At 37.8% G+C, this 23,595-nt stretch overlaps 2 protein-coding genes across 7 annotated transcripts in view; both read left to right on the forward strand.

The window, feature by feature from the left end:
* The window catches only part of afg1la (AFG1 like ATPase a), a 58,286-nt gene extending 52,410 nt beyond the window's left edge, over positions 1 to 5,876 (forward strand). For all 4 annotated transcript variants that reach the window (XM_059025674.1, XM_034017616.3, XM_059025675.1 and 1 more), the window contains 3 exons: positions 439 to 579; positions 2,940 to 3,053; positions 5,329 to 5,876. In XM_059025674.1, the coding sequence (XP_058881657.1) occupies positions 439 to 579; positions 2,940 to 3,053; positions 5,329 to 5,457 (384 nt within the window). In that variant the 3' untranslated portion in view covers positions 5,458 to 5,876. The remainder of the gene's footprint in view (positions 1 to 438; positions 580 to 2,939; positions 3,054 to 5,328) is intronic.
* A 7,774-nt stretch (positions 5,877 to 13,650) lies between these two features.
* Positions 13,651 to 23,595, forward strand: part of LOC117411026 (forkhead box protein O3) — a 66,743-nt gene continuing 56,798 nt past the window's right edge. Inside the window, exons 1-2 of one of the 3 annotated variants that reach the window (XM_059025676.1) lie at positions 13,651 to 13,837; positions 17,612 to 18,305. In XM_059025676.1, coding sequence (XP_058881659.1) covers positions 17,739 to 18,305 — 567 coding nt within the window. In that variant the 5' untranslated portion in view covers positions 13,651 to 13,837; positions 17,612 to 17,738. Of the gene's footprint in view, positions 13,838 to 16,765; positions 18,306 to 23,595 lie in introns of those variants that run through there. The other 2 variants (XM_034018033.3, XM_034018032.3) reach the window with 2 other exon arrangements.

Consider the following 23,595-nt stretch of genomic DNA (forward strand, 5'->3'; position numbering starts at 1 on the left):
TTTTTTTTTTTTTAATTGTCAGTGAGCCCTAATATATCGCACAATGTGTTGCATGTACTTCCATTGGCTCTCACAGATAGCAGCATACCTTATAGATGCCATATCTCCAGAGGTATGTTTATAATACTCTGCAGGGATGCAAATCATCAGTGAGTAGGGTATAGTGGTAGAAGTATAGTATGTCAAAACACATTTTGTTGTATATATATTCGATCATCCAGTCGAATCTTGGTATGGACATTCATTAGCACTAGAGAGCAGTAGAATTTTGGTGATGGTGACATACTTTCAGATAAAGCCTCTTGGGAGCCGTTCTGCTTTGTAAGGATAGTTGTTTTCCTACCTTTTGAAAAGTGTTTGCTCATTTTTATATTATTGTGTTTTTTTTTTTTTTTTCAAGGTCATTTTTTATTGTCATGATAATATTTTGTGTTGCAGCCTTTGGGTGCCAGTGACTACTTGAAGATGTCCACAGTTTTTGATACAGTGTTTATCCGCAATATACCCCTTCTGAATTTGGCAAAAAAGACCCAGGCCAGGCGTTTCATCACCCTCATCGACACCTTTTATGACAACAAAGTACGATATCCTCCTTCTCACTTACAACCTTTTTATTATTTCAAGCAGGGTCCTTACAGGTTAAAGCAAGTAGTAACCTATTTGAAATATATATATATATATAATGCTGTGCAACGGTCTTAGACATGTTGCATTATGAGCATAAACAGTTTACTCAAAGCCTCCACTAGTGTTTTCTACTATTATAACAACCATGACTTTCATAAAGAAGGAAAAACATTGAGTGAAATAGCTTGCATCACTTGATTTTCAAGGTGTGGTATCCGAAGCATAATCAACAAGTACAGAGAAACTGTAATTGATAAAATGCAGGACTGGAAAACCCAAAAAGCTGTCTAACATGGATGAACAATACTTGAAGATAATATCCTTAAGGAATAGAAAGAAGACAAGCATTGAATTGACAACAGAACTGGCAGAAGGCGTTGTTCATCCTTGTTAGACAGCTTTTTGGGTCTTCCAGTCCTGGGTTTGTCAATTACATATGCTTCGGATACCACGCCTTGAAAATCAAGTAATGTGAGCTATTTCACTCAATGTTTTCCCTTCTTTATGCAAGTCAAGGTTGTTATCATAGTAGAAAACACTAGTGGAGGCTTTGAGTAAATTGTTGATGCTCATAATGTGTGTGTGTGTGTGTGTATGTGTATATATATATATATATATATACAGTACTGTGCAAAAGTTTTAGGCAGGTGTGAAAAAAAGCTGTAAAGTAAGAATGCTTTCAAAAATAGACATGTTAATAGATTATATTTATCAATTAACTAAATGCAAAGTGAGTGAACATAAGAAAAATCTAAACCAAATCCATATTTGGTGTGACCACCCTTTGCCTTCAAAACAGCATCAATTCTTCTAGGTACACTTGCACAAAGTCAGGGATTTTGTAGGCATATAGTCAGGTGTATGATTAAACAGTTATACCAAACAGGTGCTAATGATCATCAATTCAATATGTAGGTTGAAACACAATCATTAACTGAAACAGAAACAGCTGTGTAGGAGGAATAAAACTGGGTGAGGAACAGCCAAACTCAGCTAACAAGGTGAGGTTGCTGAAGACAGTTTACTGTCAAAAGTCATACACCATTGCAAGACTGAGCACAGCAACAAGACACAAGGTAGTTATACTGCATCAGCAAGGTCTCTCCCAGGCAGAAATTTCAAGGCAGACAGGGGTTTCCAGATGTGCTGTCCAAGCTCTTTTGAAGAAGCACAAAGAAACGGGCAACGTTGAGGACCGTAGACGCAGTGGTCGGCCAAGGAAACTTACTGCAGCAGATGAAAGACACATCATGCTTAGTTCCCTTCGCAATCGGAAGATGTCCAGCAGTGCCATCAGCTCAGAATTGGCAGAAAACAGTGGGACCCTGGTACACCCATCTACTGTCCGGAGAAGTCTGGTCAGAAGTGGTCTTCATGGAAGACTTGCGGCCAAAAAGCCATACCTCCGACATGGAAACAAGGCCAAGCGACTCAACTATGCACGAAAACACAGGAACTGGGGTGCAGAAAAATGGCAGCAGGTGCTCTGGACTGATGAGTCAAAATTTGAAATATTTGGCTGTAGCATCAGGCAGTTTTTTCGCCGAAGGGCTGGAGAGCGGTACACGAATGAGTGTCTGCAGGCAACAGTGAAGCATGGTGGAGGTTCCTTGCAAGTTTGGGGCTGCATTTCTGCAAATGGAGTTGGGGATTTGGTCAGAATTAATGGTCTCCTCAATGCTGAGAAGTACAGGCAGATACTTATCCATCATGCAATACCATCAGGGAGGCATCTGATTGGCCCCAGATTTATTCTTCAGCATGACAACGACCCCAAACATACAGCGAAAGTCATTAAGAACTATCTTCAGCGTAAAGAACAAGGAGTCCTGGAAGTGATGGTATGGCCCCCACAGAGCCTTGATCTCAACATCATCGAGTCTGTCTAGGATTACATGAAGAGAGAGAAGCAACTGAGGCTGCCTAAATCCACAGAAGAACTGTGGTTAGTTCTCCAAGATGTTTGGGCCAACCTACCTGCCGAGTTCCTTCAAAAACTGTGTGCAAGTGCACCTAGAAGAATTGATGCTGTTTTGAAGGCAAAGGGTGGTCACACCAAATATTGATTTGATGTAGATTTTTCTTCTGTTCACTCACTTTGCATTTTGTTAATTGATAAATATAAACTATTAACATGTCTATTTTTGAAAGCATTCTTACTTTACAGCATTTTTTCACACCTGCCTAAAACGTTTGCACAGTACTATATATATATATATATATATATATATATATATATATATATATATATATATATATATATATATATATATATATATATAATCCACATATCTTTCTCTTGCCCTCTCTAGGTGCGAGTCGTCTGTCTTGCAAATCGACCTTTGGATAGAATATTTGTTCATGATCGCCAAGGCAGCGACGAGGAATCTCACAGAATACTTATGGACGACCTCGGACTGTGCCATGTAGGTGATGATAAAAAAAAAAAAAAATGACCTTCCAAATCAGGCTGTAAGTCCCTTTAGCCTTTAGAGAAGCACAGTGCCATTTGCTAAAGAACACTGGCAGAGAATTAATCTGTGAATTTCTGTATTTTATATTGCAAGGGTGAACAGTTATTGTACTGACCTGACAGTTATTGTACTGATCTCACATGTAGAGATTACTATTTGGCAGCTAGTGTGTGTGCAGCCTAATCTGGACTCGTTTTTTTGACAGACAGAATTAAATAGAGGACCAAGAGTGGCTGTGTAAATCATCTGTTCTTTACATATATAGAAGTACCACACAGTGCTATTTTTCCTATTGCCAATTTAGAAACTGTTACCAACTTCTGGCAAGGTGGTAAATCGGTGGAGGGCAAAGCAGGTTGTGATGCGTATTTCTCATTTCTGTCAGCTGGGTCATTTCTAACTGACAGACATTTTTTCCGCTTCAAATACAAAAAATTCAATTATTACATATATTTTTTCCTTATTGAAATGTATTTTATTGTACAGTTAACTGCGTTGTATGGGCAGCAGTGTGGAGTAGTGGTTAGGGCTCTGGACTCTTGACCGGAGGGTCGTGGGTTCAATCCCTGGTAGGGGACACTGCTGCTGTACCCTTGAGCAAGGTACTTTACCTAGATTGCTCCAGTAAAAAAAAAAACAACTGTATAAATGGGTAATTGTATGTAAAAAATAATGTGATATCTTGTAACAATTGTAAGTCGCCCTGGATAAGGGCATCTGCTAAGAAATAAATAATAATAATAATAATAATAATAATAATAATAATAATATTATTACACCAACATTGAGAAAATGTACCATAAAAACAACAACAATAATAATAATAATAATAATAATAATAATAATAATAATAATACAGATCTCAATGTTACAACTCTCCTAGAATTAAGCATATTATATAAACATATGTAAGCAATCAAATACATTTTTTTAAGTTCGTACCTAGCTGTTTAATTTTTAAAAAATGTATCCAAATCCGATTGTCTGTTCTACTGCTGTTGTGAAAAAGTCAAAAAGAGAGAATCAGCATAGTAGTTAAGGGGAATACAGTCTAGATTCATAGAAATTTGTCTTAAAACCAGATTTCACATTCTTGTCTCTAAAAAACACATTTTTCCTGATTGAACAATTCAAAGAAAACTTAAATAGAATGTTACTATGATAGGCAAGAACATACATTATTGATTAAAGGTTTTATTGGCTCTGGAGCCGGAGCGCAGCCTGCTAAAAGCAGCTGGAGCTGAAGCAGGGGCTACTGGAGCCAGTCTGGAGCTGGAGCAGGGGGTCTCCATGAGCTCTGGAGCCAGTCTGGAGCTGTAGCAGGTGGTCTCCATCAGCTCTGGAGCCAGCCTGGAGCTGGAGCAGGGGGTCTCCATCAGCTCTGGAGCCAGTCTGGAGCTGGAGCCAGTCTGGAGCTGGAGCAGGGGGTCTCCATGAGCTCTGGAGCCAGTCTGGAGCTGTAGCAGGTGGTCTCCATCAGCTCTGGAGCCAGCCTGGAGCTGGAGCAGGGGGTCTCCATCAGCTCTGGAGCCAGCCTGGAGCTGGAGCAGGTGGTCTCCATCAGCTCTGGAGCCAGTCTGGAGCTGGAGCCAGCCTGGAGCTGGAGCAGGGGGTCTCCATCAGCTCTGGAGCCAGCCTGGAGCTGGAGCAGGGGGTCTCCATCAGCTCTGGAGCCGGCCTGGAGCTGGAGCAGGGGGTCTCCATCAACTCTGGAGCCAGCCTGGAGCTGGAGCAGGGGGTCTCTATCAGCTCTGGAGCTGGAGCAGGGGGTCTCCATCAGCTCTGGAGCCAGCCTGGAGCTGAAGCAGGGGGTCTCCATTAGCTCTGGAGCTGGAGCTGAGCTACTGGAGCCACTCCGGAGCTGGAGCTAGGAAAGCCGGCACACGGCCAACACTACTATACAATCCTGGTTTTCATAGCTCAAACAACCTATGGCTTTCTTCCCAGTCTCATATTATTTATCTACATAAAAATAATGGACTTGCTAAGTTATGTGTAATATAGGTAAGACAATGTTTGGTGATTATTAAACTTTAATAATAATAGGAAACAGAAAGTGTGATTTTAAAGCAGCAGTTTTTAATCGTACTGAATTAAATAAGCCATGCTGTAATTATAGCATAGTGGAGAGTAGAGCCCATTGTTTGGTGTTACTAACTTGTCAGACACCTTAGTCTTTCTACATACTAAGCATAGGCACTGTCTGTGTTTGATTTGTGTTTTCTAGGATTCCGCCAGCAGTCTTTCCATTTTTACTGGAGAAGAAGAAGTCTTTGCATTTCAGCGTACAGTGTCCCGCCTCACTGAAATGCAGACAGACCAGTACTGGAATGATGGGGACAGGAGCAAGAAATAACCAGACACTGAGGATCAGTGGCCTATCAGAACTTACCAAGCATTGGGGAAACAAAATTGTTATGATTTTAGACAATGCAATATATTTATTTCACATGATATCATCATTGCATTTTAGCCATTGCAGCATTGATCTTCCATTGAGCTTGTATTTTATATTTTTAAATAAAAAAAATGTTATGCAATTGTATTTGTTCTACAACTAAATATTTATGGAACATTTGGGGAGGAATTGTGTTTGATTTGACTGGTACTGTTCATGTATGTTAGAAAATGCACAACAGGTTTATACAACAGTATAGTCCTCAAATCCAGTAAGCTGCTATTAAAAAATGTTTTTTAAATGCTATTTAAAGTTTGGTGCCACACATTATACTGGCCACCAGTGATCAAGAAAATAAATCTGGTGATGTAATGATGTGCCTGTCTGTCCATCTCTATTTGTGTGATTTAAGTCACAGTTTAAAGTTGTACACATTATTTGAGATGGAGTCCAGCGTACCCTACTTGAGTTCATTTTGCTCCGTGATTTTGAGAACTCTTTTTCTATATCAAACTCAGTATGTTGTGCTGTTCTATTTGTACAACAATAGAAAGTAACTGAAATATTTGCTTGAACAAATAATACTAACAACTAATAAATATTAAGGGATGTCTTGCGTATTGATACTAACAATACTCCAGCGAAGCAGCCATAGAATTGTAATGTGTGGCTGGTTACTAACATATACTTGTTTTAAAAGCCATATACAAACCTCACAATTTCAGTAAAGCAGGTTAGCACTGCATGTTTTAAGCCCATGAAACACAAGGCAACTTTCAGGCAACTAAATCTGGGAATTATTGGAGCAGCTAGTACTCTTGGTTTTCAAGCACTTTTCACCAAGATGTTCATACGAGAACTGCTTGAAAAAGTTACCTTTACTGGTTGTCTCACAAGTTGTCAAAAGAAGTTGTCTGAAAGTCATTACGTGCTCCATTGAGCCTTTAAAGAAATAATTTATACCATCTACATTTAATGAATTCAAACCTCCTTTTATGTGTTCTCTACCATTCTCTACTGTTGTTTCTGCATTATTCACCCTGATTACTAAAAAAGCCAGCACAATACACCAGTTCCAAAAGCTTAATTAAAAAGAAATAAATAAATAAATTACACTATGGTAAGGATAGCCGTGAAATGTTATGCTAGTGAAGGGTAGGGAAATGGATTTGATGTCAGTTACTGTCTCATTACTTGGTTTGTCTGAAGATATTTCAACTCATTGGGTAACTGCTGCCCTCTAGTGAAGGCATTTAGAACTTAAGAAAAAGGCGGATAAAGGGTCTGGCAATGTTATTTACTAAACATCTAATAAAAGTGTGCAAATTATTACTGTTTATTAAAGGTACAATCAGCCAACAAATTTAGTATTAAAAATCTAAAGTACCAAAAACACTTTACAAAAGCCTTTAAATACATGTGCTAGTTATACAATATGTATGTGATGCTCCAGATCGATTTAAAGAATGTTTAATTGAGGCGTGTAAGATGAAAGCCCTGGCAAATATTGTTGATCTCTGCTATTTTTATTTTTTGACCTGTTATTTAACAGTGTTTTTGTTGACAATAGTCAAAAGAAGTATTAACATGATCCACAAATTCAAATAACAGCTAAAAACATCTATATTGGTATGTGATCTAATTTCCAATGAAGTATCAGGCTTCCTAGCACAGCAGCCTAGTACAGTGCTCCCCCTTTATAATGCTGTAGTCAGGAGCCATAGTTAAGAGACCGTGCTGTGCTGAGACTAGTGTCAGTGTAATGGCATTATAGGGCAAATGGGAGCCATGACTGGACTGCCTTATAACCTGCTTTGCAGTATAAAGAGCCGCCTGTAATTGGTACAAATTACACTTTTTAAACTTAAAGTACAAGTGTAGTTCAATTCGGCATTTCGTTAATTGTTAACAGCCAAGGACCTAAAGATTTAGAAACATCAGCCATAATAGTGCATTAAAGGACTGCAATGGCACCTGAACACAGGCACGTAGACCTTGCTGCAAACCACTTTTAAAAACGTCTAAAATTTGCCAAGAAATATGAACAGGAATCTGAAGCATTCTTCAACAAAATTCTCTGGTCCAATGAGACTAAAATATAACTTTTTCCCCAAAAATGGACCACTGTATGTTTGGAGAAAAAAAGGGAAAGACTTCAATGAAGAGAACCTTGTACCTATAGTTAAATATGGAGGTGTTTTGATCATGATATGGGGTTGTTTTAGCAGTTCAGGGACTGGAGACATTGATGTGATTGAAGAGTGAATGAATGCAGCCATGTATCAAAACATTCTACAAGTGCAATGATACCATCTGCTTGTAGACTGATTGGCAGACAGTTTATCTTCCAACACAACGACTACTCAAAGCATACAGCTAAGTCAACTCTGGAATTCTTGAAAAAAACGAAGATAAAAGATCTGGAATGGCCTTTGCAATCACTAGATCTCAATCCAATAGAAATGCTTTGGACTGATCTGAAATAAGCTGTAATCAAGCATTGTGTATCCAATCTGTCTGAGCTGAAAGAAATATGCAAGACAAATGGGCTCAGATTTCACTAAGATGTAGCATAAATGTCTGAAAGCCGTAATAAAAGCAAATGCAGGGCTGCCAATACTTTTGTCATGAACAAATACTTTAAATGAAATACTTTTTTTTATATATATAAAGATTGTTTGTTAAATTACTAGGAATTGTATATTTTTCTTTTTGTTTTATTAAAAAGTGGTTAAAATATACTAAATGCTTGTCCTTAATATGTTACCTTGAATTATGGTATACACCGCATAGGGTGCCAATACTTTTGTCTGTGACCTCATAGGCGCACTGGGGCCTACAGTCCATGTTGCATGTGAATTTAAAAGTAGTGGTAGGAAAACCAAAATCAAGAAATGAAAACAATATCAATCAATTCTTACTGACTTGTTGGGAAAGAAAAAGTAACACCCCAAAATTAAGCCTTCCCAAAAGCATATGAAATATCCTGACAATATTTAGTAGAAATGTTTAGTTCTGCAACCTACACACTTACAGAAGTGATCCCACGATCTTTCATGCTGGATAATAAACACAGAGAGTCCTTGACATTGTTGTTGACATTCATATCTCTTGGAAGTACAGTATGACATTGATGTACCGGTAATTCAAATAATGACATAAAGTAATAGTTTGTCTTTAGCAGATCACCTTTTGTTTTCTCTTCTTGTCTGACAAAGTTGCAGAAAACATTGTTTTGATGTTGTTTTTAACTTAAAGTGGGGCATCAACAGAAATGCATCTACGTATCAGCAGCATTCTTCTTTGAATCCCCAAATATTGGCGTATAAAACTTGTATGTATTTTTTGGTGTCTGTGTGAGTGAATTTTGAAAGTCAGGTGATTGAGGGTATTGGTAACTGTCATAAAGATAAAAATCATAGTGTTACAGTAATTCGATTTCCAGTGTTCCAGCTGCTTAAATGTTTTCATTTAATTACACTGGATGTTCTCATGAAATATAGCATACAGTAGTGGTTGTGTTCATTTGTGTTCATTTAATTTATTTCTACAAAATTACTTCATAAGAGGGTGACCAGTAATAATGTTAATAACTAATAAAACGTAAGAAAAACTTTTAAATCATAGGCACACCTCTTTAACTTACAGCACACTGTTTTTAAATGTCATGTCATGTTCATAAATATAAAATAAATTACAGAATGAATACTGTGTACAAGAAAATAGTTACATAGTGTATTGCACTGATAACAGTGCTGCATTCAATATGTCTTATTACACGCTGATGAAGGCACTAACTAAAATGTGTGTCAGTGGTAGTTTCTTAAAAGTTTTACCTTATTTTTTCAATGAGTGTTTTTGGATGTCTTGAAACTATATTACTGTATTTGGTTTATAACTGATGCAAGCAGAATAGAAATATAGGATACCAGTGTTGCATTCTGAGGTTTTGCCTATTATTGTTATTATTTGTTTATTTAGCAGACGCCTTTATCCAAGGCGACTTACAGAGACTAGGGTGTGTGAACTATGCATCAGCTGCAGAGTCACTTACAATTACGTCTCACCTGAAAGACGGAGCACAAGGAGGTTAAGTGACTTGCTCAGGGTCACACAATGCATCGGTGGCTGAAGTGGGATTTGAAGCGGGGACCACTTGGTTACAAGCCCTTTTCTTTAACCACTGGACCACACAGCCTCCTTATTGTATAATGTTTAAAAAGATTCAAATAACAGGTAATTTTGAAATGCCACAATCCAATTCAAGCAATGAACATAGCATATGTGAATTATTCAGATTAATCAACGATGTGACGATTTAATCAGAACAAAAGTCTCCATGTCGATATATGCAGAGTGAATTCATATTTTTCTCAGATACGTTTTCCCAGCTATAAATTAATTGGATTTAGCCCTTTATTATTATTATTATTTATTTCTTAGCAGACGCCCTTATCCAGGGCGACTTACAATTATTACAAGATATCACATTATACAGATATCACATTATACATTATTTCACATACAATTACCCATTTATACAGTTGGGTTTTTACTGGAGCAATCTAGGTAAAGTACCTTGCTCAAGGGTACAACAGCAATGTACCCCACTGGGAATTGAACCCACAACCCTCCAGTCAAGAGTCTAGAGCCCTAACCACTACTCCACACTGCTGCCTACACAAAATACCACAAGAGGGCAGCAGAAGATTACTTTTAAATGGATCCTTACCATCCTATTCTTCCAAAGCGCTGATTCTTTACTACCGAAAGAGCACATGGGGATTGTATATGTAAACAAGAACTCAGCTGTTTGAAATACATTTTCTTCCACCAATAACAGGCTAGCTGGAGGAATGTAGCGCTTGGGGGTGTATCAGTGACACCCAGACGTGAGGGAGAGAGAGTTTGCAGCCAGGAACCTTCTATAACTGGATGAAACTTTATTTTCTTCTTTAGAATATCTTGTAATAATTCTTGGCCCAGGCCAGATATCTGGATCCTGCCAAGTACAACAGCATAATTATTCCATTGATTAGTGTGTTAACAAGAACGCCACAAACATTGTAGCATTGAAGGGGATTCAGTATTGAGCCAGGCTCTGAAGCAAGCTTCTAACTCAACTCAAATATCTCATAAAACAATTCTACTCTTTTGTTGGCATCTTTACAACATCTTTGCATTCAGGTTTTAGAGCAGTTATTGCAATACTACTAGCAGTCTTCGTGTTTGTTTCAGCTGGTGTGAGTGATTATAAAGGTCATTTTGACAGTGCTTCTGTGGAAAAAAAACTAAACAAAAAACCTTCCTAACCAAATGAAAGGATGGCAATCCCACTAGAATGCTGTCCCCTGCTGTTTGATGCCTCCGGCTTCCAGGTTTAATGGCTCTGCAGCAAAAAATAGTAATAATGAAAAAAAATCCAACAGCAATCATAAGTGCCCCATTGACTTTTTATAATTGAAAAATACCAAGAAGACAAACAAGACTACGACTTCTTTAGATGAACTCGGTAATTAGTCACTTTGCCTTTCATTACGTGTTGAAAGGTCGGAATGACTTCCTATGAAGCTGCCTCAGAAAGAAGCTGATCCTATCTTGCAGTGTCACTTCATGTCCTCTTTGTCGTGTCTAAAATGAACATAATAAGTAGGTTTAATTGTCACTGTCTACTACACTGTATACAAAAAGCTGGTGCCACAGACAGGATGATGCATGACTCAAGAATGTTAAGCAGTCTGGTGATACCATATTTAATATGGGGAGGGGGGCAAACATTGCTTTGTGGTGTACCATCAGTGACATCACACAAGAAAACAATTGCAAACCAGTTACACAGATACTGTACCATGTGTTAAAAGGATTGTGCAAACATGACAATAGATGGGGCCTTTAATTTGAATGTTAGATGACTGGGATCATGCAGTTTCGGGCCTTTCATTTAAGGTTCATCATAACTACCTGGGTTATATCAACCACCTATCATTATTTATCCCAAGATTATTCCCTAATAATATATCTGTTAATGTAATCCAGGTGGATTCACTGGTACTGTAAAATACTATTAAAAAAATCCAGATGTGGCACAACCCGGCTTTTGTTTAGTGGCATCTTGTGTCCTGCATGTAACTTGATTTTGTTATCTCAGAATATTTAAGGATGAATAGCTGGTCATTTTATCTTTCAAATCACATGACAAAATGACCATTCAGCTCATACAGCCTCATCTACTCTACATATGTATAGACAAAGGGTAGGTGGGACTGGCAGAGTTGAAAGTTATGAGCATAAATAAATGAGTATAAATCTCAAATGATGTGATTTGGCCAATTTCTAGTCAATTGTTGAAAAAATAAAGTAAAAAAAAATATTTAGTCAACAGACAGACAGACAAGAAAAGCCAGAGTGCTTGTTATGTTTTATTTATTTATTTTTAATAAAGATTTAGACAACAGATCTCAAATCCCAGTGCACTACAGCAGCCATTTTGAAAAGAGCTTTGAAACAGAATTAAAGTTACAAGTGTAAAAGGTTGTCAGGATGTTAACAATGAAAAGAAAAATGACAGGTATGTTATTTAAAGAGTTGTAGCAACGCGTCACGTAGGGACGTGTAACTCTATATTTTTTGGAACCCCGCTACTTACTCTTTAAGCTCCTGTGTATTTGTCAGATTTGAGATCCCATGATTTCTTGTTGGTCTATTACAAAAGAAAAGATGAGCACAATTCGGCAAAAGCCCTGTGATTGAAATATTTTTAGCTTTCAGCTGGAGCTACAAACATACTGTATGTTGTATATTATATTCCTCTATTATATTTTCATATGGTGGCTCGTGAATGGCAGTGGGGAAAAAAATGTGTGAGACTCAAGCTGTGTTAAAGTTGTGTGCAACTATTCAGCAACAAAAAGGGGAACACCGAAGTATGTCAATGACTTTTCAAGGTGCATTAAACCAGGTGCCCTGTGAAACCAGCTGATGTGGCTTCATCGACCACTAGGGCATGGGGTAGGAGACAAAGCTCACAAGGCACCTGCTGGCACCTTATCTAACTGTCCTTCGCCTTTCATGAGCACTGAATTATCCTTTTATAAATAAAACAATTACTCAATAAAAAAAGTCAAATGCTAGCGAAATGTGTTGAAATGTTAGTGTTTAGGTTATTGGGTTAACTATGACTTGAAAACTAAAATGTAATTGTGATTTATAGGACATACAGGCCAGTCGTAATTAACACAGAATCATATTGATCCATTATAAATAAACAATGTTTCCTTTCATAAGGTCAGGTGTTTTCAACAGGGTGTATGCGTACCCGTGGGTACTTCAAGGTCATAGGGGGCACGCTGGACAACTCAGAAATACACAAAATAAAAATGAAAGTAAAAGAAAATAATTATATTGAATTGACTTTTTAACGCTTTTTATATTATCTAAACCACTGTGTGCTTAACTATTTATTTTTTGTTTGGCAGCTCAAAGTTTAGTCTGACTATAGTTTCAAAATGATCATCCACCTGTACGCATGCATGATTTCACGACGACTCGTTGAGGCAATCGGGAAAAGGAATACAATTCTTCGTTATGTCGAGATCACAAGATCATTTATCTCCGGAGCTCAAGAAAACGTAAGTCATTACTCCCATTTTCCTCAGATAGATAAATGATGTCAGGAAAACCGAAGTAATCACTCTCGTGATCTCGACATAACAAAGTTTTTCCGATAAGATTTTGATTGATTGTTTTTCCACTCTGATTACTAGGGCACAGCTGCATTTTAGTAATACTAACAGCAATAGCGGCTGGTTCAATTGTTTTGGAGTGTCATAGAGAAAATCTAGATTATCCTGTGTATCATTTCTCGAGTCAGAAATATATACATTTCTTACTAGCAAAAGAAAAACGAAGAAAAAGCAATGTCAAGGGAAGAGTCTTAAGCCCCTTTAACACTAGCATTCCTACCCGAGTCTGGACCCGCTTCCTGGCTAACCGGGTCACAAGTCCACGTAGTGTGAAACCACATACCCGGGTCCCAGAGACCCACCTCAGGATGTGGCGTGACACGCTTTGACCCGGGTTGAGCGAGACAAAATGCTTGACGGCCGTTCGTGAGCCGACACAAACAGGCACACCTGCGTGAAGGTTTCACTTCCGCAAGGAACATTTCTGTTTAGCCTGTTTAGCCTTAATGTGTTGATTGAGACACACCATGAGCCAGACTGCAGCAGGGATGTAGAAACATTTGCTCTCATCAACATTTGGGCCGACGGTCAACCCTGCTTTATCAAACGCAGTGTGAAATCACGTACGACCCGCATGACACCGGATCCTGACACGGGTAGGTTCTGACCCGGGTAGAGCATGCCAGTGTAAAACGGGTTTAATAAAGTGCAAAGTGACAGAAAATTATACTGTTTGGTATTTATCCTAAACTAGCAGATTGTCAATCCCCAAAATTGATTTTTTTCTATTTGTTATTCTGATTAGTCAGCATTTTATTGCAACTGTAACATCCAGAAAACCAAAGATATGAGCTGTAACTTTCAGACACAAGTTTTTTTTTTTTTTAAAGGTTGAAAACAACTACTCTAGGGATGTCAGCATGTGTTCAAAGGGACTTTTTAATAAAGCTCTCTTTAAAAATGGAATTAACTGGAATTCTAAGTGGCTGTCATTAAGAATGGTTATCAGATTGAAAACAAGCTGGCAAAACCTCTAGTAATGATTAAAAAGTTCTACACGTGTTTCCTGAAATATACCACGTATAAGATTATCACGTTTTTCACAAAATGAATCTCAGTCATTTAAGGCTTTACTGTTGTAAAAACACAGCAAGGCTCTGTATCCCAGAGTGAGGTAGTAACATTCAAGCTGGTTTCTATGTGAGTGAAGTGTGTACTGCTACAGAGCTCATACAGTACCTAGAACAAAGCTTGGGGGACACTGCACCTTTAACGTGTCATTTTGGAATGAAAATGGTATTGCAGCGAAGACGATCTTGCTGCACGTGATGTTGTACTCCTCCCCAACCCCCCTTCTGGTCCCGTGCCATGCACACAGCAATGGAATTGCATTCTTCATTCAAATCAACGCGCTAGAATACACACATTCCATTGCAGTAAAACCGCACTCCATATAAGACATAACTCGTGCGCAGACACTTAGCAAATAATACATTATTCTGTAACAAAAGAGCTGCAGTCTTCTTCCTTTTTTTTTTTTAAACACAGGTAGGGGGGTGGGGTGGGGTAACTGAAAGCTGACGTTTTGAGTTAAGCCTTCAAAAAGTCGAGCTTTGTGGATTTAATTTACGAGAAGCCAACCAATACACAGAAAGCATGATTCCGGCCCACTTGTTTATAAATAGAATGACGTCATGTGTTCGAGACAGTCGAACTTGCTTGAAGGGGGTGTGTGTTGTTGCTACAGTGACGAATTTGATCGACAGCAAGGCAGACACAAAGGGCGGGCACTTTCGCGCAGTCTTAAAGTTGCAACTGTGAAGTGAATGTTAACATGTATTAAAAGTTACAGCAGTTGAACAGTTTTTTTTTAATGAGTAAGAACATGCTTAGAGCACAATATACAGCCTCTGTATATATATATATATATATATATATATATATATATATATATATATATACATATATATATATATATATATATATATACATATATATATATATATATATATATATATATATATATATATATATATATATATATATATCAGTTTCAGTGTTTTAAAATAAAATATCAAACAGAACGAAATTTCAATGTACCATTTGTAATTCAGTAATATGAGAGAATTGGTCAGGGGTCTGAATACATTTGCAAGGCAAATCCACTGCTGGATGAAGGCCTCCCCAAGATTCATCCACAAAAGCCTGTCTGCTATGTCTCTCATCCACGTTGCTCTGGTATGTTTCCTAATTTCATCTTGCCATCTTCCTGGAGGTCTTCTTCTTAGTCGCTTTATATTTCTTGGGATCCAGTCTAGTATTTCCTTCATGTGGTTCTCCTTTGCCAAAACTAACTGTCCTAAGTATACGTAGTTCCTGACTTCTTCAAGCTTTATCCCATTGATTTCAATTGCCAGTGGAATGGTATATTTATTGAACATGACTTGAGTCTTCTTCAGGTTAATTTTCAAACCTGCTTCAATGCTAGCCTCGTGTAGTTCATGTGGAGTGTTTGGACTCATGATTAAGGGACTACGTCGGTCAGTAGTCATGCCTGACACTAGTACACTCACGCAATAAAGGAAATACAGTGTTGTTTTGAACATAGATTTGAACATGTATTTAAATTTAAATCTTTAGGACACACACAGCAGAAATGAACTAAGTGTTCATCCTTGTTAAGTTAATGATGTTTGCCAGGTGACAGCTAGACAGGAGTATAAGTAGGTTACTAGGGAGTCAGGACTGGTTCACAAAGGTGAATACCATGGCATAGTTGAGATATTTTCTTACTATACTTCAGAGGACAGCCATGACGAAACGGTTCTTTATCTCTTAGAGCCAGTGCAAATGCCAGATATATTCATGTACAGTATACTGTGGTAAATCATGAGTAGTGAAAGTTCTGTCCGAGCAGATTAGGGTTATAACTTCTGGGGAGGCAGTGGAGATAACCTCAATTGAAAATACTTTACTGAAGTCTGGTGTCCTGAATAAAAACAAGTTTTTTTTCTGTTTGTTTCTTTAATGATAATGTTTAAAGGGACTTAAAATGTATTTTTGTAACCACTTTAACTGGAAAATTTGCTGAAAATTACATGAAGAGGAACTAATAATAACCTGCACCCATACTTGAGTAACAACCAGTTGCATTCCTAAATTAAAGTCTACTTTAGGCCAACAACCAAAAAATGTTTGTATGTGTTTGTGTTTCATTTGCAACTTTAAAATAATAAATTCGTTATGAAATCTATAAATATTGTTGAATTGATTGTAGACTAACATGGGCTGTGGCATGGCCCTAAAGGGTTTTTCTTAGAAAACAAAGACAATGACAACATTTTTCAATGGTCTTTTGCATAGGCGGATGAAGAATTGTTTGTAAATACCACTACTGTATTACACTAGGTATTGTTATTCCCCGATAAATATGCTTTATTATTATTATTTGAGCGAAGCTGTGCTTGCAGAGCAGGCTACACCGTGTATCCGTGTATGCCTCTACCTGTTCAATCCATAGGGATGCTGTCTCTTTAAAAGGCGATTCGCTTTGTATAATCCAGGGGGCAGGGCTTTTTCAACTGGGGTTAGGCTGACTCTCACGATATACTGTATAAGTTTGTGTTGCTGCTGCGGACTGTCAGGAGAAGGAATGTGGAATAGGATGATCATGAGTTTATTTGCATAGGTAGTGCGATATACTGCCTCCGTGACATCGTGTATTTTGTGCTGTAGATATTACATGCAAATCGGGAAACTGATCAGATCCTCGTTTTCTTGTAAATGCGCTGTTATATTGTGTCCTTCTCGTGTCTGTATTAAAAGGACTTGAGGAGAAATTGTCAAGATGGCAGCAGCAGCAAGAGAATAGTAATGTGCTGGCTATAATTGTTCTGCTTTCCAATTTTTTTTCCTGAACAATTTGCAATCTTTAGGCAACGTGGAAGCCATTACTTCAGATCGTTGGATAAACCCGAACCACCGCAGAGACAGAAGCTGCAAGCACATATTTCTGGATGCTGACGCATGTTTTTTTTTTAGATTTGTACTTGTAGTTGCATTGCATCAGTACGGCGTGGGATTCTCAGTTTTTACATCCCAGATTCTGTTCACTCATTGGGCTGGTGGTTACAAAGTAGTGCAATTTACAACAGAAGTAGTATTGTGGCTGGCAGAAAATAACCACATAAAGCACATAAATACTTGTCATAGCGGAATATATGTTTGATTTCCAATTGGACTGGACACAATCGACTTTACCTTATCTGGTTTAAGTCACATCAATGAAACAGTAATACTATGACACGCGTGTTAAAATGCCTGTATATTTACATTCATGTTGATAAATAAGTAATGTCACGCTTTTTTTTAACTACATAAAAACAAGTTTTTGGTGCACTTAAATTTTCTTTTCTTTCTTTTTTTTAAAGGGATTTTTTTTGTTTTAATTTACTTTTGGAAGCGCATTCATGGAAAGTGACTTTGATAGGAATCTCATAGTAATTCATTGACAGATCAGTATTGCCGCAAGAAACAGACCAGTGATTGAAAACGAAAATGGAAGAAGCAACCCCTGACCCTCTCGACTCCCTAGAAGTTGAAATAGACCCCGATTTTGAGCCTCAGAGCAGGCCGAGGTCTTGCACCTGGCCCTTACCTAGACCAGAGTCCAATGTGGGCAAACCCGAATCCACAGACAATTCCATCATCCCGGAGGAGGAAGATGACGAAGAGGATACTACCAATTCCATGACCATCAATGCCAACGGCAGCCTTAGCAACACCAGCATCAACGGGGAAGACCAACACAGCCCCAATGTTCTCCTTGTGGAAGGAATGGGTGCAGAGTCGTCTGCCCTGGAGAATTCAGGTTCCCCACTTTCTTCCCATTCACCCAACGCAATTGGAAACGGTACCAGCGGCTTTGGGGGTTCCCAGCAGCAGAGGAAGGTGTCTTCTCGCCGGAATGCCTGGGGTAACTTGTCTTACGCTGACCTGATTACCAAAGCCATAGAAAGCACGCCAGATAAAAGACTCACCTTGTCTCAAATCTATGACTGGATGGTCAGATGCGTTCCTTACTTCAAGGATAAAGGCGACAGCAACAGCTCCGCTGGGTGGAAGGTAAGACGAGTGGTGTCGCTCATCAAAACAAACAAACAAAAAAAAAACACATGGCTTTGGGTCTCCCTCGCTACTGCATTTCCGAAATGTACTGTTCTGGCAGCACAGCACACCAATGTAGCAAGTAAAACACATCATAGTGCTAATATAAACAATAGCCAATGGTACTTTAAATGTAGGTGTTTTGCATTGTTTAGTCAGAAAATGTTACATTCTAGTTTTCCTAAAAGATTAATTGTTACAATTTGAATCATGACGATTAGTTGTAGCTCATCTTTGTTTTGATTTTGTATTGACAATAGACGCTGCTGACTCGTACTGTATTTGGGTTCCGTTTTTATTTTATAACATATGTACTTTTCAGAATGAGTAGTACAGAATTCTACAATGTTGTCAAAGTTCACCGGAATTTTAATGTTCTGCGAAACAACGGGTTTTAAATGTCCGGAACAGAAACGTAGACTCTGAACTGTCTAGAAAGCTTGAGTTTGATTGGCAAGTCCCTGAATATACAAAGTAAAAGATATTGGACCTCAATGAGAGGCAATCTCTAGCACTTTTTTCTTACATCCAATACCCTTTAGCAGTGCATTTGTTTATTACTGTATGGGGAGTATGGAGAGGCACTTGCAGTAACATACAATTTACCCTTGAAAAATGACAGCATGTTGAAGGTACCTCAAGCGAGACCCTCCTCCTCCTGTTTTATAATGAAATAATGTTTTTAGCCCAGGCCTTCTGTAAATAAGGCAGATGGCTGGATTAGTAAATAGTTTGATAACACCAGGGGTTGTGTTAGTATAGTTTGAGGCTTTTCCCATCGGTGGCCTTGGTGTTTTTTTTTTTTTTTGTTTTTTTTTGGCAGTTGAGAGGCAAGATGAAAACAGATTCCGTGGCATGACAGAGTCCATATCACATCATTTTGACTGTATGCAGCTCATATGTCAGTGCTAATCCTTCATGTGGAGAACTGCTTTCACAGCTTGAGTTCAAGTCTTGTACAGAGTTCCTACCTGTTGTTAACGTACAGATATAACTAGTATAGGAACATGCTGTTCACATAACAATTTAATTATGATTTTATAAAGCAGTGCAGTACGGGCTGACTAACACCAAATTAAATTATAAGTGGTCTGGGCATTCAGTTATTTTGTACATACATCCAATTGTAAAGAAACTTTAGATAGGACATTCTTTAGCATACTGTAAGTGATTGAGTATATCAGTCTGAGGATATAAGGAAATGATCTTCCACTAGCTGAAATGTTTGATACAAGAAGATACCTGTCTCTCTATTTTTACCTAGATACTGTACATATGTCATCTTTATATTTTTTCTCTTATCAAAATAATTGTTTATTCAATTGTGACATTCATTAGCACAAGTTATTGGGTCTATCAGAATCTGGGGATACACAATATGGATAATAAGCTGCACTGTTGTCCTGCTGTATAGGAGTTTACATTTAATAAACCACTTTATATTTAAAACGAAAAACGAGAGCTTTCAGACATCTATCCTTGAATGGATACCTTGTGGCGTACAATGGTACAATCACATATCTTTCAGTGTCTTTAACAACAAAGTATGAGATAAAATAAATAACAGAGAAACATTTTAACCTTCTGTTTGAAACTTGCAGTAAGTCATTAAACACTACAATACATTGAGAGAAACATAATGGTGCCAGCCCCTGAACACTTTAAACAGTATTGTGCCTGTGGCATTCAAAAGTGTATTTCAGTGTGAACTTCTGGTACAGTACATGCTGGCTGTGTGACATCATAAGCTGCAGTCTCTTCTGCAGCTGCATATGCCTTCACTTATTATCATAATGTTTATCACATCAAGCTTCTTCTTAATGGTTTTTATGACAAGCCCATAATCCAAAAATCTAACCTTTCACAATCTGTTTCCCTGCCCTAGTGTTTATTTTAAGCTCACCAATGCCTTAAAAAGAAAATGTGAACCATACCATAGGAATCAAGCTGAATGAATCTGTCACAAAATTCACATCAGTGGTTTTCTGTGGTATGTAAAATCTTCATCAGTCCCATTGTGAGGGATTACTTTGATTTAGCGGTGTAACACCCCATACGTTTTTTTTTTTTTTTTTCTTTTAAATGCCTTTGTTGTTGTTATAAGCCCATGTTGAGCTCTCTTGGTGTTTCATGTAAAATGTTATCAATATAAACAAAAAAACACTTAAAGTGGAGCTATTGTTACTTTTTTGTTTTCAACTACATCAGCACTTGGAGCTCACATTCCGAACCCCCTGTATCTGCAGGTAGTAGAAGGAGCATGGTGTTTAATTGTTTTTCATCAGGGGACCACAGTTTTGCATTACATCAAATACAAATACAAGGCCTGCCAGAGAAGAGCCTTTACATGTTTGCCTGTGCTGTAAATAAATGAATGACTGAATGGAAAAATAAACAAATAGATTAATAAGTAACATATATAAAAGGGAGAAAATACTGTGCTGAAATACATTTGTTAGCTTCAGTACTGTCTTTGAGTATGTCTTCAAGGCACAAGACATACAGACAGCGGGAAATTTAATAAAGACTCCTTTTTGTGTACTGGGAAAAGAGTGGTTTTTCAGTTAGAGCAAAATGTGTGGTCTTACCTTGGCATCACCTTTATGCTTCATATAATGTTTCTGTGGATTTTAGTCCAAATCACCTTTATTAGCATACATGTATATACCAATACTGTAACATTTTTTGCTGGAAACATGGTACAGTAATTGAACCATAACAGCAACACCTAATTATTGGTAATTCATTAAGCACATCTCTGACAATTATAGTTATAATTGTGTCATTATTTTGCCATATGTGCAAGGCAAACATTCAGCTGCTTCTACAAGCAAAAAGACATTTTTCAATGGAGGGATGAAAGTAACCTTTGTTAGAAAATAAATATGACTGGCTGATTCAAAGATGTACAGAAAGGTGTCTTTATGAGACAGAACTGCTTAGCTGACGCTTGTCCTGTAGAGAACATCACTTTGTACCACAAGAGACAAGGTGATCCGTTTTAATAATCTACAAAGACAGCCCCTAAAAACACTACTCTAAAATATATAACCCTTCCATTACAGTTCACAACAGGTGTATTTAAACAGTATGTAGCTTTAAATCATCATTCTTTTTCTGTCACCTTATTTTTTGGTGTTTGTAAAATTTCTTATTAAAGTACTCATAGTATTCTCTCTTATTTGTATTTCATAATTTTTTTGGCAAGTCATTGTTAAGGTCCTTTGACTGAGTTCAGGAGCTGCTCTTTGGTTCTAGTTGTGTGCCATATGTCATGAAGGCTATATCAGCCAAGGTGTCCTCATATTAATAAATGCCAGAGCCATCTAGTTAACAGCTGTGTATATTGTCAGTAATACAAAAGGAAACTCTATCCAAAGTAGCTGATCACTATATGGTGCTGACCCTTCTAAAAAAAAAAAAAAAACACCTTGACTAATCTAGCATATGCCATGTGGCAAGCAACTAGAACTGAAGAACAGCTCCTGAACTCAAAAGAAAACACCTTAACACAAACGTATCACAAACTTTAAAAATACACTATGTGTATTTGCAATAAGAAACATTCATAATCAGCAAACATATCATAAGGTAAAGGGAACAGTAAAATAATAAAAAAAGATGATGTGCTCTTTAGTACCTATGTGTTCCTTGTTTTTTTTAGTTTTTTTTCATATCCCACTTGCATACTAATATGAAAATAGTGAGCAGCAGCTCTTCTATCTTCTGAGCGTGTCAACAGAAGCCATGTGCGTGTTGTGTGATAAGACATGACCTCCTATGTTCATTCTTGGGGCTGACACAAGCTGGGCGAGGTCAGATAAGCTCTCAGAGATGTGCTTGGCTTTTCTTTCAGTGTGTGTGTGTGTCTGCATGCGTGCGTGCGTGTGTGTGTTTGTGTGTGTCTGTTGCATGTAAGAAGTAACTACTTCCTAAATAACCAAATTCTTTTTTGATTGAAATGCAAAAGGTTTTTAGATAATTTATGGTAAACCACTACAGTCTTAACCACTGTGGGGAAAAAAATCTATACAGTATATTGCTGCGATCGAACAGTGTGCGATTTTACTCGACTCCTTTAATTTATGTTGTGCTTATTGTACTTTGTAACACAAAAGTATTTGCAATTTGCACCATTGTTTGTGAAGGTAAAAAGGTTTCTTACAAAAGTAGAAAAAAACTTAGTGACTAACTTTGTAACCTTGACAATTTAATTAGCCATTACAAAAAATGGTTCAGTGTTATTTACAATGTCCTACTGCTGTGAGTAGTAGCCTATTTGGTCTAATGATTGATGTTGTGGCAAACTGATTTAAAAAGAAGAGGATTCCTCATGTCCCCCCAAAGCCTAAACCACATTTGGAACATTGCAGTATAGAAACTCCAAGGAATTCTGTGTGGAAATCCTATTGAAGGTTTGTGAGACATGGCTTTAATTTTTGTGGTTACACTAATGCAGATGTAACTATGTAACTGTATTAAGCAGTTGTCGCCTTTATTCCCCTGTTATGACAACAGAAGCAGTTTTAAGGAACACAATAGTAAACCTTATAACCTTTGAAGTGCTAATATGCATATTGTTGGTCAAAATCGTGTGTGTTTCTTTTAGTTTTGTGTATACAGATAACAGTAAAAATATGAGGGTAAGCATCACCTCTTGCATTGGAAGATGTGATGCTTTGAGACATGTTTATATTGCAGTACAAGCTAAACAAGAGGCAGCAATCTGTGTCTATCTCCAGTTCTATGGACAGCCTGCTGCACCTCAGCAGCTGTTCCAAATTGACCTCCCCGAATTCAAGCCGATTCCTGCGCTAATCGTCTGATAGCCTCTGCGTCAGTCTGCAAGAAGTTAATTTCTTTGTTCTGCTCTGACCAGATCTACTCCTCGATGCTGTGATGGCCTCATGTATGTCATTTCAAAGCTCCCAGGTTCACATTCCCAACATGCCTGTCAACATTGCTAGCTTTTGAAAACTGAAATGTGTCTCTGTCATTAGTAAGCTGCAGGGGTTTAAAAATAACTGCCTCTCCCTGTTGCTAGTCAGTTTCTGTTTTGATAGGCAGACTTTTTGATAGAGGCATGATAGCTTCCAGTCCAACTTACTGTGCAAATGTAGTTACTCCTTTAGGTAACTAAATGTTCCCCCATGGTTGAAAATTAGTGTAAAATGCAAAGCGTTGGGGCTAAGATGTTTAAAAATCTGCATTACTATACATCAGCATAGTAAGTTGTGACAGTAACATT

Source organism: Acipenser ruthenus, chromosome 6 (assembly GCF_902713425.1).
Source record: "Acipenser ruthenus chromosome 6, fAciRut3.2 maternal haplotype, whole genome shotgun sequence".
NCBI lineage: Eukaryota > Metazoa > Chordata > Actinopteri > Acipenseriformes > Acipenseridae > Acipenser > Acipenser ruthenus.